Genomic DNA, 16,789 nt, shown 5'->3' on the forward strand with positions numbered 1-16,789 from the left:
TGCCTCTGGATTCTGGACAGAGTGAGTGAACAAAAAATGGCAATTTCAGAGAGGATAGTGTGCAATGAACCTCAGGCTGCAATTCTAACCCCACTTTCCTGAGAGTAAGCCCCATTGAACAAAACAGGACTTACTTCTGAGTAGACCTGGTTAGGGTTGTACCCTCAGTCCCCACCCTATTAACTCAAGCTTATTTAAGGCAGGTTAGTTACTCCATAACAAATCTCCACTGCCTTGTAAGCAGAGCAAGGTGGATGAAGATTTGTTCCAGACAATACATTTTGTAGACAGTTAACAGGTAACATTGCAATGGGTTGCTTATGGGCAAAACAGGGGTTCTGGTCTGCAGAATAAAGGGATGATCCTTGCTCCAGATTACTTAGTGCAGAATACCACAGGGTGATCCAATATATAACCCCTTGGGGCTGGGGGATAAGAATAGGCCCTTGGTTTGGCTGTACTTGTCCTAAGAGGTGACTAAGCAGCCACCAGGTAGGTGGGGCTCATCAGCCTGGGAAGGCAGCTCATCGGAGAGAAGGAAAACTCTGGTCGCAAACCTCCACTGCCTTGTGGCTGCATCCAGTTATGGAAAAGGCTTCAGGAGTCAATCTCGAGGCAAAATCTGGAGCCGGAGTCCCTGAGGCAGTTCATGACTGAACACAGTCATGTTCTGGCAACTCTTGTGATGCCGCTGGAACCAACTGTATTGGCTTCCGCCTTTCCATTGGACCATTTCAGCGACGTGGAGAGGGGGGATTTGCTGCATGGGTAACAGCATATCTACCTTACCCAGGTTTCGCGCACTGGAGAGGACACTCTGTTCCAGAACCACCATTCAGAGCGTGATACCATAGTCTTCTGAGACTGAAGGATGCCAACAACATGATCCAATATATGAGGTGTCACACAAAACTCAGAAATCTTGGCTATCAACCTTCAACTGCTTCTTAATTCATTGTACATACAACCATCCCAGATAACCCAAGTATTCTAGCAATTCACCCCCCTTTTTTTCCAATCCACCACACCCCACTCCATAGCTCTTCCTGAATTTTCAAAATTGTTTTGATTATTAACTACTTCCCTAGTATGCTGCTGCTGACACCTGGTGGCTACAAGTGGTTCTGCAAGCAGAGCCTCAGGCTTGCCCATTCTCTATGATAGCTCAAAGCATGGTCCATCCATCTTATCTCCTTTCAATAGTACTGAGGGTTCTTTCTAAATGAAGTGAAGCTTGACTAAGCACTACTTAATGGGATTTAAAAGTCAGTCATGTCTAACTTGTCTCATTGATTTCTAATTGTGCTTAGTCAGGACACACCTTCTTTGGAAACAGCCTTCAGCAGTAGCAAGGGATGAAAAGTCTGAAGCCCAGTAATACAGCAGAAGATTTGAATGTGGAAGGTCCCAGATTCAATTCCAGTTCTAAGTATGAGCTCATAAAAATGTGGCTAGCAGGGTTAGAAAAATGTCTGCTTGTCTAGATCTGACTAGGCCTCCTGTTGGTCAGAACTTGCAGTTCACAATCTCTGTGGGTCTTTTCCCTTTCCCTCCCCTGCCCAAACTATTAGAAACAAGCAAGGTCTCACCAGTTCAACATTTTAATTATCTTGCTTCCAATTTACACCGATAATCAAAAACAGCAGTACAATCTTTTTCCGCTCCTTGCAGGGACTGTGGGCCCTTCTGGCACCAGGCTCATTTGTGTGCCCTCCCCACCACCACCACCACATACCACCCCCACATTTCACGCCCACGGGAATGGCAGGATCAGAAAGAATGCGTGTCCATTTTTCTTCAGTGAAACAACTGAAAATTTCTTCTTCATGATGATTATACATTTGGAATGGGAACATATTCCCCAAGATTCTTCTCTGGGACATTGTTGGAGGGCTGAAAATAGACTGGGTGGGAAACAGGATTACAGGGAAAGAATGGGAGGCGAGGGGAAATGAGGAGCAGATTTTGAAGATATCATTCTTGGCGAAATAATTGAGGATTAAAAAAATTCTCCCATACTAAATTCTGGGTTAAGAGAACTTAAAAATATAAAAGGAAATTTCCCCATACACATGTACCACACAAAATCCAAACAGTTTTGATGTGAAGATTACATGTGAGAATGAACATCTCTTGCATATACTGCTGATGAGACTGGAGCTGGCAGCAGTAGAGAGAGAGAGAGAGCCCTGTGTGGGCTTGATGCAGCCTCATATTGGCCACATGTGTGGTAGAAGAAAACCACATTCTGCAGAACATACTAGGTTGCTATTTTTAAATGCCAGTTAAATTTGTGGCTGAGTTTTAACACACCCAGTTCCCTCTCAAACACATCAAAACTAACGCTGTGAACCTTTCTTGTGCCTCAACCACTCTGTTCAAGAGTTTGTGAGTGTCTTTCCTGCACTGGAGACTCTAGCAAATCATAGCGTGAGGAAGTAGATGGGGTAATTTTCTGACACAATATGACTGCTAGGGAAACAAAGAAAGTTTCAGTCACTGGATCCTAGTCTGATGGTGGCCTGTTTTAGAATTGGGCTCTTGCTCCAGAAGGCTTTCAAAAATACCAACTCAGAATATTAAAGACCCACGGGGCAGCTTCCTTTGTAGGAGAGGTTACAGGCAAATATACCGTTAACATAGACCAAACTATTTTAAGATACATTCTCTCTTACCGTCAAATCAGGGGGCTTAAGGGAACAAGCAGCACAGGGGCATTCTTAACATGCACACAGTGTATTACACATCACCTACATAGTCCTGATTAAGTGAGCCTTCAAGAAAAGGGAAGTTTCACCAAGAAGAGGAAGACTTTCCAGGATCCACAATAGAGCAAGGTTCCTTCAGGGTGCATCCAGGCACACCAGTCATCCCAAAACAGGAGCAAAGCTGCAGAGGGCACTGGTGGAAAGGTAGCAATACCAGGAATATCCCTAATGCAACACCCTGCCAGGGACATCACAGCCTCTGTCTTTTGCATAGCTGGGCAACGATTCGAGTTATCTATTTGATGTCAAGTTGAGAGGCATGAGGTTATTTTTTGTTCATGTTTCCGCTTTTCTTGAAGGAATGTGCTTCTGCCTTGCTTAGGACCTGGAGGCAGAAGAGAAATCCACCGCGTTAATTCCATGTAACCAGTCATTAAGATATGTGCTCACTACATCTCTGGAGGAAGTTGGGTAGAAGATTTACAGCACTATGTTTTACTCTGTCAAAGTATCTGATTAGGTATCATATGCCTGGATCGATGGTCCCCTCAGCAAAAGACTTTTGCTTTATTATGAATTATTTTCATTGTGCCTTTGATGCATGTAGCACTTTACAAAGAACAAGAACAAGTCAAAAAGAACAAGTATAAAAAGAACAAGTCCCTGCCAATGAGTAGTTTATGATTTTGAAATGATGCAGGAAAGACCAAAACATGCCCTGAGAGGTTAAAATGGGGAGAGACCAAAACCATTATTGTAAAAGATTGCATATTTTTAAAAGTATGTGTCCCTCTTAAAAGAGGACACATTCTTAGCCCTGAACTGTTTATTCATGAAAAAGGTTCCAGAGTAAGGGCCTGCCCCACCCAATTCCAAGGGGAGAAAAGTAGCTTCGCTCTGTAGAAAGCAAAGCAAAAGAGATTTCTGGGAACTCAGCCCATGACTTCACAGAACACAATCCTCCTTTAGACTGGAATATAGTCCAGCACACCAACAAAACAAAAAAAAAAGGCATGAAGGCATGTGCTTCCCAGGACACACAATCACACATGCCTTTCAAAGAATTCCAGAATGGTTTCTTTCATCTTCCGTCTTCACCCACTGCAAGTGAACTCAGAAACCTGGTATATACTCACATCCTTCAGGACTTTTTCTCTGAGCTCTGTGTGACTGAGGGGTCTCTGGTCTTCTTCTGCTATTGATTCGTGGCTTATTCTGCAGACGACAAGGAAAAAAGAATGGTGAAGAGAGACCCCCTTGCACTAGTCACTATAAACTGATCATTAAAAAAAAAAAAGAAGACAGCTCCTCCTAAAAACCAGTAGACCCATTACATCCCCCAAAACCCAACATTCTTCTGAGGACTTCTAACTTCCAGCAATTCCTTTCTCTTATTTAACCCACTAAATCCAATTTTCCCTTAAAAACTTGCTCCTGCTCTAAGCAAGGCAACTATCTCTAGGCTCTTTTAACAGCTGCAACAAGCAAGAAACAACACACACATTTAAAAAAACTCTTAAGAAGTACAACTTTTCCCCAGATACAGAGATGCAACAACCGGGAACTTGCACCAGTTGACTTTCCACCTGTTGTGCATGGCACAGAGCCTTTTCAACACACATACAACGCAGCCTTCATCTTAACCCACTACTCCTCAAACAACTTCTAGTTCTTCCATGCCTCCTTTCTGCTCATAAGGATCGCCACATTCTTGAATCCCAGACACATTCACTAAAGCTTCTGCCTGGCTTTTAGTTGGGAGGACAGGGAAACGAAGGCATCCTAGAATTTATTTATTTATTTATTCAGGAATTTATATACTGCCTTTCTTTGGTCGTCAGATTTCTCCTCAGACTTTAATCCAGGGCGGTTTACATAGGCAGGCTGTTCTAAACCCCTGTAGGAATTTTTTACAATTGAATGGCAACCTTCAGTCTCGAAAGACTATGGTATAAGCCTACAGTACCCGGTATTCCCAGGTGGTCTCCCATCCAAGTACTAACCAGGCCTGACCTTGCTTAGCTTCCAAGATCAGACAAGATCAGGGATGTGCAATTGAATAGCTTTCATAGAACTCCTGGATCCCTGGATCCAGCTGGATTCCTTCCCGGTCTGGCCTCCCTCTGGCCCTTCGCCTCCCACGCTCCACTTGACGGCAACTCCTCTCTGCCACTGAGGGTCAGCTCATCAGTATATCAGCTTGTCGTCAGTTCTCGGGTACTTCCGGTTATTTCAAACTGGCAGCCTCAGATCTTCAGGCATACAAGGCAGCAGCTCTATCAACTGAGCCAGACCTCCTGCCAGAATGGCACTTAGCCTTGCCTCACTTTATATTTTAAATGTCATAACCCACCTTGCTACCTGAAACAAGCATTCAAGGTGGCTTGCAATGGAATTAAAAACAACTGGCTGCCATAAAACCATTCAAAAAGAATTGCACACAGAAGCTGCCTTGAACTGATTCAGACCTTTACTAGTCCAGTACAGTCTACAGGCAGTGGCTCAGGCACAAGAAGTGCATCTGGTCAGACCTCATCAAGAGTACTGTGTCCAGTTCTGGGCACCACATTTTAAGAAGTATGCAACCAAACTGGAGCAGTTTTGGATGAGAGCAATGAGGTTGATAAGGAGCCTAGAAATCAAGTCCTAGGAAGAAAGACTGAGAGAACTTGGTAGGTTTAGCCTGGAGAAAAGAAGGCTGAGAAGGGGGACGATGAAATGTTAGCACTCTTCAAATATCTGAAGGGCTGTCACATGGAGGAGGGCAAAATTTCTTTTCTGCTAGCTCAGAAAGCAGAATTAGATCTAATGGGCTTAAGCTGAAGGAGAGTTGATTTTGACTGGGTATCAGGAATAAATTATTAAATGGTAAGAGTTGTGACCTGAGAGAACCAATGACTGAGGTAAGCAGTGGGTTCCCCTTTGTGGGTCTTCAAACAGAGGCTTGACGGGCACCTGCTGGAGATGTTCTAGAAATAATTTTCCTGCTTTTGGCAGGGGGTTGGACAAGGTGGCCTTGAAGACCCCTTCCAGCTCTAAGTCACTTGCGATCTGAGCCCTTCAGTCAGCTGGCAATGCAGGAGATTGGACTTTGGGCCTTCTACTGCTGAGCCGTGACCCCTCAAATCTGTTTAAAAACCTTCAAAAGCCAGACCATAAAAAATTAACAAAACAGGTAATTGGACAAGGGACACCACAAGTCTTGAGCAAAGAAAAATGTTCTGAATTGGCACCTAAAGCTTACTAATATAGATGTGTGTTCAATGAGGTAAGGAAGAACATGCCAGAGAGCATAAGAACATAAGAACAGCCCCGCTGGATCAGGCCATAGGCCCATCTAGTCCAGCTTCTTGTATCTCACAGCGGCCCACCAAATGCCCTAGGGAGCACACCAGATAACAAGAGACCTGCATCCTGGTGCCCTCCCTTGCACTGGCATTCTGACATAGCCCATTTCTAAAATCAGGAGGTTGCACATATACATCATGGCTTGTAACCTGTAATGGATTTTTCCTCCAGGAATTGGTCCAATCCCCTTTTAAAGGCATCTAGGCCAGATGCCGTCACCACATCCTGTGGCAAGGAGTTCCACAGACCAATCACATGCTGAGTAAAGAAATATCTTCTTTTGTCTGTCCTAACTCTCCCAACACTCAATTTTAGTGGATGTCCCCTAGTTCTGGTGTTACGTGAGAGGCTAAAGAGCATCTCTCTATCCACTCTATCCTTCCTGTGCATAATTTTGTATGTCTCAAGTCTGGGTGCTGCCACAGAAAAGGCCCTGTTCTCCACTGGCACTCACTTTAGCTCTGCAACCTGGGGGTGGACCAGGCAGGGCCTCAGCAGAAGTGCTCAACAGATGACTGTGGGCCCTATCCTATCCCATTTTCAGTGCCAGCACTGCTGTGCCTATGGGGTATGCACTGCTTCTTGTGTTGGGGAGGCAGTCTTGGAGGCCTCCTCAAGGTTTGGGAACATTTGTTCCCTTATCTTGGGGCTGCATTGCGGCTGCCTTGGTGCTGGAAAGTTGGATAGGATTGGGCCCTAAGTTCACATAGGAACAACAAGTCCTACTTACCCAGTAGTGGGTGGCCGAATATGGTGTGGATGAGAGGGAATCTCAGGCTGCTGGCCCAAGAGCAGCTGCACTGTCTCCAAAGTATCGTATGGCCGGTTGTTTTCCTAAGAGACGAGACAGAATTTGAGTTTGTGGTCAGAGTTGATTGTTCTCCCACTGAAGAACTAAAGTGAAGAAAATTAAAAAAAGAACAAACCTATAAAAGGCTTTCCCTCTCTATTAACCCAGCTCTCTCTGTTTCCTCGACTGGGTTAAAAACTAAACAACATACTGGTAGCGGCTCAATCTTTTATTTAATACATTTTTATCCTGCCTTTCCCCTGCATAGTGAATGTCCAAGGCAGCTAATAACATTTTTTTTTAAAACCCAAAAAAAGGTATACTTACAATACAAGATAAAAGCATTTCACAGTAAAAGCTCACAGCATTAAAAAAAACACTCTTATACGCATCAGCAATAGGACAATGGAGAAGAGGCTCATAATAAAGAACCAGTGGCATAAAACATCATAAATACATAAAAACACAAGCAGCAGCCACAAATGATACAGCAGTGCAGGTTAAAATGTAGCAGTAAGCACATAGACATAAGAGGAGGAGCATAAGGGAGTCAATGATATCAACATGACTCCCACCCTAACTATACAAAAGTGAAATGAAACAAAAACATTTTCATTCTCTGCTGGAAAACATCAACAGCTCTCAAATCTCCAGGGAGGGAGCTCCATAACTGCAGTGCCACCAGTGAAAAGGCCCTACCTCCCTTCCATACTCCATCAAATACAGAGCCTACAGGAGGACCCACTCAGAAAAACTGAGGATATAAGCGAGCATATATGAAAGAAGGTGGGTCCCTCACATGATCTTCATTATAAAAGGCTTTAAAGGTTGAAACCAGCATCTTGAATTGGGCCAAGAAACAAACTGGAAGTCAGTGTAGTCACTGGAACAGCAGTCAAACCGCCGACATCCAGTAACCATACAGACTGTTGCATTCTGCATCCGTTGTAGTTTCCGAACTGTCTTCAAGGTAGTAGAGCCTGTTACATACCGTAATCTAACCAAGATGTCAAAAAGGAACAAACCACTGTGGTCTGGTCTGACCAACTCAGGTATAATCACAGCTGTTGCACCAGCCTAAACTGGGCAATCCAGGAGAAGCTGCTAATCTAGTACTCCCGAACCTGCATACCTGTTGTTGAAGAGGGAGTGCAACCCCATTCAGAACAGGTGGATGAACTACCACCTGCATCATGGTTTTAGACCATGAAGACCTCTGTTTTGTCTGGATTTAATTTCAATTTGTCAGCCCCCAACCTCCTCCAGATCTTGCCAGCCCCTCCACTATTTGATGAAGAGATAGAGCTGGGTGTCATTGGCATATTGATGGAACCCCACTCCAAATCCCCAGGCAGATGTCCTCTTCCAGAGGTTTCATGTAGGTATTAAATAGCATGAGGGATAAGATGGAGCCCTGAGGCACACGACACTGCAGTGGTCAGGGTGCCAAACAGGCACCCCTCAGCACCACCTTCTGGGACCTAACAGGAAAGAAAGTACAGAACCACTCCAGAGTAATGCCTGCAAGCCCCAATTCAGCCAACCATGTGAGCAGGGCACTACAGCCAACTTAACTGAAAGCCACTGAGAGGTCCAACAGGACCAACAGGCTGTCCTCCCCATCTGGTTCCTGATGCTGGTCACTCACCAGGGCAATCTCTGACCCAAAGCCTGGCCTTAAAGTAGACTGAAAGGGAGCTAGGTAATCTGTCTCATTCAGGAATCCCTGGGGTTGGGATGTCACCACCTGCCTGATCAGCTTGCCTAGAAATGGATGGTTCAAAACTGGCCAAATATTTTCCATAGTAGTGGGATCTAGGGAGGGCTTTTTCAGGATGGTGCCAGCTATTGCTATTTTGAACTTTTTAACACTGGAATCCTGGCTTTCAATTAAAATTAATGGTTTCAGCCCTCATAACTGTAGAAATGCATTTGGGAACACTAAGCATACAACATGCTAAGTTCAAAAAACAAAACAAAAATAAAAGTAACAGTCCAATTTTCAACTATCATGAATATCACTGTGTAGCTTTAATTTTTTTCCCCCCTACAGTGGGGCAGTTAAAACTAAAGCAAAAGTGTTGAACTGATTAAAGTAAATCAATTAATATACTCAACTAAAAATGTTGTTGATTAATTGGAAAGTTGGTTTTTAATATATTATTTTTAAGTGTAAGAACTTATAAAAACTGTAGGTGACAAGTTCCATCTGGAAAGAGGGGCTTCCCCTTTTCTCTCACAATTGAGGGAATGTCTCTTCCACAATGTATGCCTGCTCTGAAATCAAAGGAAGTTTGCTTCTTTCTTCAGAACTACTGCATTTGCCCATATGCAAATTTACATAGATGACTCAGGGCCCAAACCTATCCAATTTTCCAGCACTGGTGCAGCCATTGGAACAAGTACTCCCATACCTTAAGGAGGCCTCTGTGACTGCCTCTCTGCCACAGGATGCAGTGCATGCCCCTTTGGCACAGCTACACTGGCACTGGAAAATTGGACAGGATTGGGCCCTCATATGGGTTTTAGTCAATACGTGAACAAAGATTTCTTCAACTGGGCAACAACCCCAGTTAGAAACCATTGCTGTATTATTATTATTATAGAAATTTATACCCCGCCTTCCCTATAGGTGTGAATACATAGGCTAGGACAGAAAAGAAAAATCAATATAGATTTTATGGGAGAGGTCTGTGGTCTCCAATATCCAGCTGCCACACCTTTCTGGCAAAGGCCACATGGATCTTCATATCCAATAAAACATTTTTCACATGGCAATTGCAGCAGCAGGACTGAGCTGCACTGCTGGAAGAAAATGAGAAGAATTTCACTTTGTCCTGTTTCAGGGACTTTAAGAAACTCTTCTCTCCACAAAATGAATCAGCTGGAAACATAACAAACACACACACCCTCTCCTCTATCCCTAGTTGTTTTGTCCTGCCTATTCAACCCTGCCTACCTCAGCAGACAAGAAGGAGTACATTGCCAACAACTCGTTTGTCTTTTTCTCAATCAAGCCCAGATAGATTGGAACATTCTCATCACGTGCAGCCGTCGTTCCCCCCAGCAATTTTTCCAGTGCTGAGCGGTCGCATTGCAGCTTCCTGAAGAGAGACTCGATCGCTTTAAGAGGAGTTGGAGAGAAAGCGAAAACATTTCAGACTTGGCTCCCCAAAGCCCCAACTCTACAATGCTACTGCCCATTCCCCTCCTAGAGAGCCCAGGGGGCTTGGGCTCAACATCCAAGCACTCTGATAACAGCTATCAGCTGTATGAATTCACTTATTCTTCCTTTGAAGGCATCAGTCCATGTAGTGATTATGAATTCCACAGTATAGACCAGAGTCAAGCAACAGTTCCCTCCCCCGAGTTCAAGGCAATTTGAAAGAGCGCTCATCCCACTTACACCTGCTATAAATAGGTTTTTGTCATATTTCCAAAACATGCAAACCTTTGACCAGAGGCAAAAGAGAAGCAGATGTGCACGTGCATGTACTCTGTGGCAAGCAAGGTCTCTCAACCCATTTCCAACCCTCTCAAATGCTCCTGTCTGCCTCTAGTCTTAATTATACACTGCATGAAAGAAAAGACAGGCCTCCTCGCCTTTGCCCTGAGCCTGCTGCCATTCCATTCCACTGGAAAAGTCCAAATTCTGGCATCTGGGGAGAGAAAATGTGTTCCCTTGCTCTAAGCCACTTTGCCCCCTCTGATTGACACAGGAAGCCACTGCCTATTGAGTCAGGCACTTGGCCCATCTAGCACTCCTGCACTGACTAGCAGCAGCTCTCCAAGATCTTTCCCAGTCTGGTCTGGTGTAGCCAGGGGTGGACTATGGAGCCTTCGCTATGCAAAGCCTGTGCTCGACCCAGGGTTGTCATTGGGTAAGGAGGCTTGGGCAAATTAAAGTAAATCAATCAACTGGAGTACAATAAATCAACAGGCCTGGGCAAATGAAACCATTGTTGTGGGGTGAGTGGGTTTCTGGTATTTAAAATTCATGAGGGCAGCTCCCAGGTAAACCAACCTAAGGGGGGGAGGGACCACTGGAAAGGCCCAATGACTCACTAGGTGGGAATCCTGCAGAAGGACCTACCCAGATGACCTGAGAACTACCAAACTGTATAAGGTTTTAGGCCAGGACAACCCCAGCGTTCTGTAATGCACCCTGAAATGCACAAAAACTCTGTGTATCTGTTTTACAACTGACAAGATGTTTTATGCATATCCCATGTCAGCTGACGGCCTGCTGTATTTGAACAAACTGAGTGCCCAAATGATCTCTAAAGGCAGCCACAGAAACAGCATGTCACTGTTGTTTTCTTTGAATACTGAACACAACATAACAACCAGAATTGGGGGCGCCAGTGGTCCCCATGAGCAGGAGATCCACATTTCTGGTAAAGGCCCCCCAAGGTGGGAGGTAGGGCATGAGGTAGCCCACAATATATCATTGGCTGGATGTTTCCTGCACAGCATCCAACATGGAACATGGTATCCTGAAAAACTGAGAGTCAAATTAGACATGATGTTGAACACATCATTGTCATTCCATCTTCTTTATTTTACTGATTTTTTTTTAGCAGCAGCCTCTGGGGAGACTGATCTGGACTCTGGGAGAATTATGATGTGGGTGGTTATCCCCCCAACACACACACACACAGCTGCAGTTCCAATGAAAATCACACACACACACACACACCCCCAAACTGTTCTTTGTCCTGGGAGGGAAGGTGCTGTTAGCACCAATAGCAATTTACCTCCTAGGACAAAAGCAACTCTGAGGAAACAATTTTCATTAGGACAGTGGCATGGAATGAAAGAATTAAATGCCCCTCCACCCATGCTGTCATCCTGATCCAGATTAGAGGCTCCCACAACTCTTTTTTTTTTTTAAAGGAACAGAAAATTGCAGTTAGTGACACATCAAGTTTGACATTCAGCTTTCATTTAAAGAAGTGAGCAAGTTTCTAGTCTTCAAGCTTGCAGAGAGAAGTTACAAAATACAGGATGTTTGCATCCCTCCCTTCCCAGATACAGATAGCAGAGTTTCTGCAATAGCGCCTCCCCACGGGTAACACCTTATCACACCCACTTCCTTACCACTTTTGAGTTGTTCCAAAACTTTGCAGGTGCTCTTCAGCTGAAGCTCAATCAACTTGGCCTCATTCACTGTTTGCTCCTGTTGCATTTCAGTATCCTTCAGTCGCAACCTCAGCTCCATCTTCTTCTGGTCCCCCAGCTCTCGGACCTCCTGTATCTCATGGTAGATCTGAAAGAGTGCAGGGAAGGTTCTGAAGCGTCCTGTTATTTTTATTGTTCCAGAAGTTCAGCAGAAACAAAGAGTACTGGTGTGGGAAAAACATTTAATCAGCAGGGAGACATCATACTTGAGAGCACCCTGTCTGAAAAAAAAGCTTTGGGCTGGATGCCCACAGACATCTTGAAAGGGAAAGAGACACAGCAGAGAGTATGTGTGATCTGGGGGTGGCCAAAGGCTTATTTGACAAGCAGAGATGTGCACACTGCAATTCCTTAGGCTGTTTCTGCATGATGAAACTGGGAACCAGGAACCTACCAAAGCTTCCTTCAGTGGGATGCAGCAGTGATCCCCAGTTTTTGCAACAGCTAAAGTCTGAGAATATGGTCAAGAAATGAAACAAGGAAGTGGTATTAAGATAAGAGTAGTGATCAGGAAAAGAAGAAAGAGATGAGACACTCCACCTCCTGACCACTTGCAACCTCTCTCTGGCTCTTGAGATTTCATCAGGTATTGCTTACAGATTTTTTATCTCCATAACCACAAAGGTTAGAAGCATAATGTTTCTGTGAATTTTCTTTCTTCTAATGAAAGCGATTACTTGCCAGCTGCCAATCTCACAATCCTCACTAACAATCTCACAAGCATATTGCCAGGGTATGGAGCATAGCAATTTCAAGAGGAACATCTGTGTTCCTCTTGAAATTCTTGTCCAAGCTTTCTGTTCCACAGTGCTGCTCCTCATTTTGGAGTCTAGAAATCAAGCCAAATTCTGCCAGCAGACTGACAGACATCCTGCACAAAGTGGAACAGTTCAGCTAATCCACTGCACTGGCATCCTTCAGTCTCGGAAGACTATGGTATCGCGCTCTGAATGGTGGTTCTGGAACAGTGTCCTCTCCAGTGCGCGAAGCCTGGGTAAAGTAGGTATGGAGGATAGGCTGTTACCCATGCAGCAAATCCCCCCTCTCCACGTCGCTGAAACGGTCCAATGGAAAGGCAGAAGCCAATACGGTTGGTTCCAGCGGCGTCACAGGAGTTGCCAGAACGTGACTGTGTTCAGCCACGAACTGCCTCAAGGACTCCGGCTCCGGATTTTGCCTTGAGGTTGACTCCTGAAGCCTTTTCCATAACTGGATGCAGCCACAAGGCAGTGGAGGTTTGGGATCAGAGTTTTCCTTCTCTCAGATGAGCTGCCTTCGCAGGCTATCGAGTCCCATCTACCCAGTGGCTGCTTAGTCGCCTCTTATGACAAGTACAGCCAAACCGAGGGCCTATTCTTATCCCCCAGCCCCAGCTAATCCATATGTATATGCTATATACTATGATCCCCAGATCTGCTCACCCCCAGCCTTTTATCAGTAGGAAAGTTCATTTCCCTCACTGCACACAACAGACAATGGGCTACTTGTGCAGAAGCCATAGGGGCAGCTGTACACAAATGTGTGTGTGTGTCCCCAAAAAGAAAAGAAAAAGCAAAAAAAAAGGAACTCTAATCCCCTTGCTTACCTCATTGATTTGTTCCCATAGCAGCTCCTTCTGATTGTTTTGCTCATTGACATAGTTGAATTGAGCAAAGTTCCTTTCCTCCGCTAAGGTAAAAAGTAAAAGCATCAAACAGATTGGAACTCACACTCTGCTGCCTGAACCAGCCAGTGCCAATTTGCTCCTGCAGCCCTCTGGAGGAGAAGGCCCCAGATCCCTTCCAGTAATGCTCTCTCAAGCAAGGAAGTCCCAAATGACAGGAAAATTGCCCCTTCCATACAGCCTCCCCTGCCTCTCATGTCACCTGTAATATAGTTATTCACTGCAACATCGAGGCTGGTCATGCCAGGTAGCTCCAGGATCTGTTTGAAGGCACGGTTGTAAGAATCCACCAACTCTTCCTCCGGGTCTCGCCGTCTGTGCTCTTGCTCTGATGAGAAAGAACAGAATTTAGGACAGGGTGGGCAGAAGAGAGATCAGAATCTCTGGGTGTTGCGCAATATAGCCCTATACTGCTCTGGACCAGGGTATCTTAGAGATCGCCTACTCCCGTACAATCCGGCTCGTCCTCTTAGGTCATCAGAGAAGGCCTTTTTACAAGTGCCACCGCCTAAAGAGGTACGTGGGGCGGCTGCAAGAAATAGGGCCTTCTCAGTAGTGGCACCAGCGCTATGGAACTCCCTTCCCCTTGACTTGAGAATGGCTCCTTCTCTTGAGACCTTTCGGCGAGGCCTGAAGACCCTTCTGTTTAAACAAGCCTTCTGAGTTCTCAGCCTTTTAACATCTTTTTAACATCTTTTAATATTTTTACAGGCCTGATTCATTTATGACTTGCTGCTGCTCTATGCTCTTTTTACCTAGTTTTTATTCTGACTGCTAGTTTTTATTCTGACTAGTTTTTATTCTGGGAGACAGACCAGGGACAGACTGCACTTGCTCCCGGTGTGGAAGGGATTGTCACTCCCGAATTGGCCTTTTCAGCCACACTAGACGCTGTTCCAGAACCACCTTTCAGAGCACGATACCATAGTCTTTCGAGACTGAAGGTTGGCAACTGGTATTCTGACTGCTGTTTTTTATGATGTGTTAATATGTTTTTATTTGTTTTTAAATTATGTTTTTAATATGTTGTAAGCCGCCTTGAGTCCCTTCGGGGAGAAAGGCGGGGTAAAAATAAAGTTGTTATTGTTATTGTTATTATTATTATTATTATTATTATTATTATAGACTGACAAGGGTTTCCAATTCCTCAACGTTAGCAGCTACAAAACGGAGTTCCTTACCCCTCCTTTCTCAGTTATGCTACTGACATGGAGAAAACTTTATTTTAAACCAGGAGTAGATTTTTGTTTGAAAGGACTAGAAGCTCTCAGTTCTGTGCTGGAAGGAAGCTCCTGGGTTGCGCATGTTCTCAGACACATGTTCTTTACTTTCAAAAAGTGTGGTCATCCCCTGAGCCACTATTTCACACCTGGCTCATGGATCTCTTAACATGGGTCAATTAAGAAAGCAAAGTAGCAGCTCAAATCATACAAGGCTACAATCATATCTACACTTATCTGGGAGTAAGCCCCAATTGACCATAATGGGACTTACTTCTGAGTAGACATGCATAGGCTTGGGCTCTTAACCATGCCTCAGGCACCTTGACTACAGGTGCAAATAGTTGGTTAATGTTTTAAGAGGTAGATAATCCCTGTTAGGTGACCTTGGGCACACATCCTCACAGCCAAACCAGACATAATTTTAATCCCGCCAATGGCCCTTGTGAGTTCTTTAAAAAAAAAATGTAAATAGCAGCTATGCTCTCCCCACATTGGGATGCAGGGGGGAGGGAATGGTTATTTACTCCCTCCCCCATGCCATGGTCCTGACCTGGATCAGAAGTGCCCATGGCTACTATTTACACATTTCAAAAATCAGGACAAGGGCCAATGACATAAGCTCATGTCTAGTCTGGTACTCAGACAACCTGGAATTTGGATTCTTTGAATCCCAGAATTTTCTGCTTCAAATCACTAGATTTTCCCAGTTACAGCAGTTGCTATGGCACTAAGTTCCCCTGCTATCTGACATACCTCCCTCCCTGTATTCTGGCTCCTAATACCCCCAACACACCATGTTTTTCCTTGGCCTTCAACGCCTCCTCGGTGAGAGCCCGCTCCTGCAGCTTGATGGTAATGAAATCACTCATCTGACGGTCATGGTCTAGGATGCGGTATAATTCTTTTGTCTCTTGTTCATACTGAGCAAGGTCCTTTGCTGCCTTGTCCTGCAACTGACCCAGGCGAGCCTGTGCCTCATCCCTGCGTTTGCCCCAATGGAAAAAACACAAGGCAAGATTTGTGGGAGAGAAGAAACCTAGGGTTCCAGTTCCCAACACTCCACATGCTATGAAATGCACTATTCTCATTTCCCCCAGAAAGCTGGTGTAGCAAGAACTGGTGTAATATAGTGGCGGAATGTGGGAGTTTGAGATTCATTTCTCAGCACCTCAGTTGCAGGACCAGGGCTGGGAAAGGCCTCTCTTCAAGACTCTGGGAGGCTATTACCTGTCAAGTAGATGAACTGATGGTCCAATTCAATACCAGGGCCATTATGTGAAGCTATGGTGTGAGAGGCTTGTGATTCAAGGAAAAAAAAACCCATCCAGAATTTGGCACTGGGCAAAAATTGAGCACCCCAATAATAACTTTGAAACAATAGTTTCCAGTTCTTATGCTTGCACATATAGACTTGGCACACTCTCTGAAACTACAGGGAGACTTTTGGGGACTGAAGCATCAGGCTTCAGTGCTTCACATAATTTCTTTACCCTGTCCCTCACCTACAAACAGATCAATGCAAATTAAATACAGGTGTCCATAAACAGACCAAAGACACAGAATTCTGCTTTTCTTGACAAAGAATTTGATTATTTGTCTTTTTTATCTCACCCTTTCTCCAAAAAGCTCAGTGCAACATACATGGTTCTCTATTACCTCATTCCCTTTCCATTTTCACAAAAACAGAACTCCTCTGTAATATAACTTAAGTTGAAAAAATACTGACCCACAGTCATTCAGTAAACTTCATGGCTGAGTTGGGATTTGAATTCTCATCTACCCAGTCTCCCATTGGCTCTAACCACTACACCATACTGCCTCTCTTTGGATTGTCTTGAAGCAGTTGTTCATTCTTTTACTAAGGAGGATGCAAAGC

The 16,789-nt window shown here is 44.6% G+C and overlaps 1 protein-coding gene across 4 annotated transcripts in view; it reads right to left on the minus strand.

Annotated features, from left to right (window-relative positions):
- Positions 1–1,585: 1,585 nt before the first annotated feature.
- The window catches only part of ODAD1 (outer dynein arm docking complex subunit 1), a 31,415-nt gene continuing 16,211 nt past the window's right edge, over positions 1,586–16,789 (minus strand). For all 4 annotated transcript variants that reach the window (XM_066628686.1, XM_066628682.1, XM_066628685.1 and 1 more), the window contains 8 exons: positions 15,707–15,894; positions 13,893–14,018; positions 13,613–13,695; positions 11,947–12,115; positions 9,806–9,969; positions 6,787–6,890; positions 3,845–3,923; positions 1,586–3,093 (listed from right to left, as the gene is read on the minus strand). In XM_066628686.1, coding sequence (XP_066484783.1) covers positions 3,034–3,093; positions 3,845–3,923; positions 6,787–6,890; positions 9,806–9,969; positions 11,947–12,115; positions 13,613–13,695; positions 13,893–14,018; positions 15,707–15,894 — 973 coding nt within the window. In that variant the 3' untranslated portion in view covers positions 1,586–3,033. The remainder of the gene's footprint in view (positions 3,094–3,844; positions 3,924–6,786; positions 6,891–9,805; positions 9,970–11,946; positions 12,116–13,612; positions 13,696–13,892; positions 14,019–15,706; positions 15,895–16,789) is intronic.

This window comes from Tiliqua scincoides, chromosome 5 (genome assembly GCF_035046505.1).
Source record: "Tiliqua scincoides isolate rTilSci1 chromosome 5, rTilSci1.hap2, whole genome shotgun sequence".
Taxonomy (NCBI): Eukaryota; Metazoa; Chordata; class Lepidosauria; order Squamata; family Scincidae; genus Tiliqua; species Tiliqua scincoides.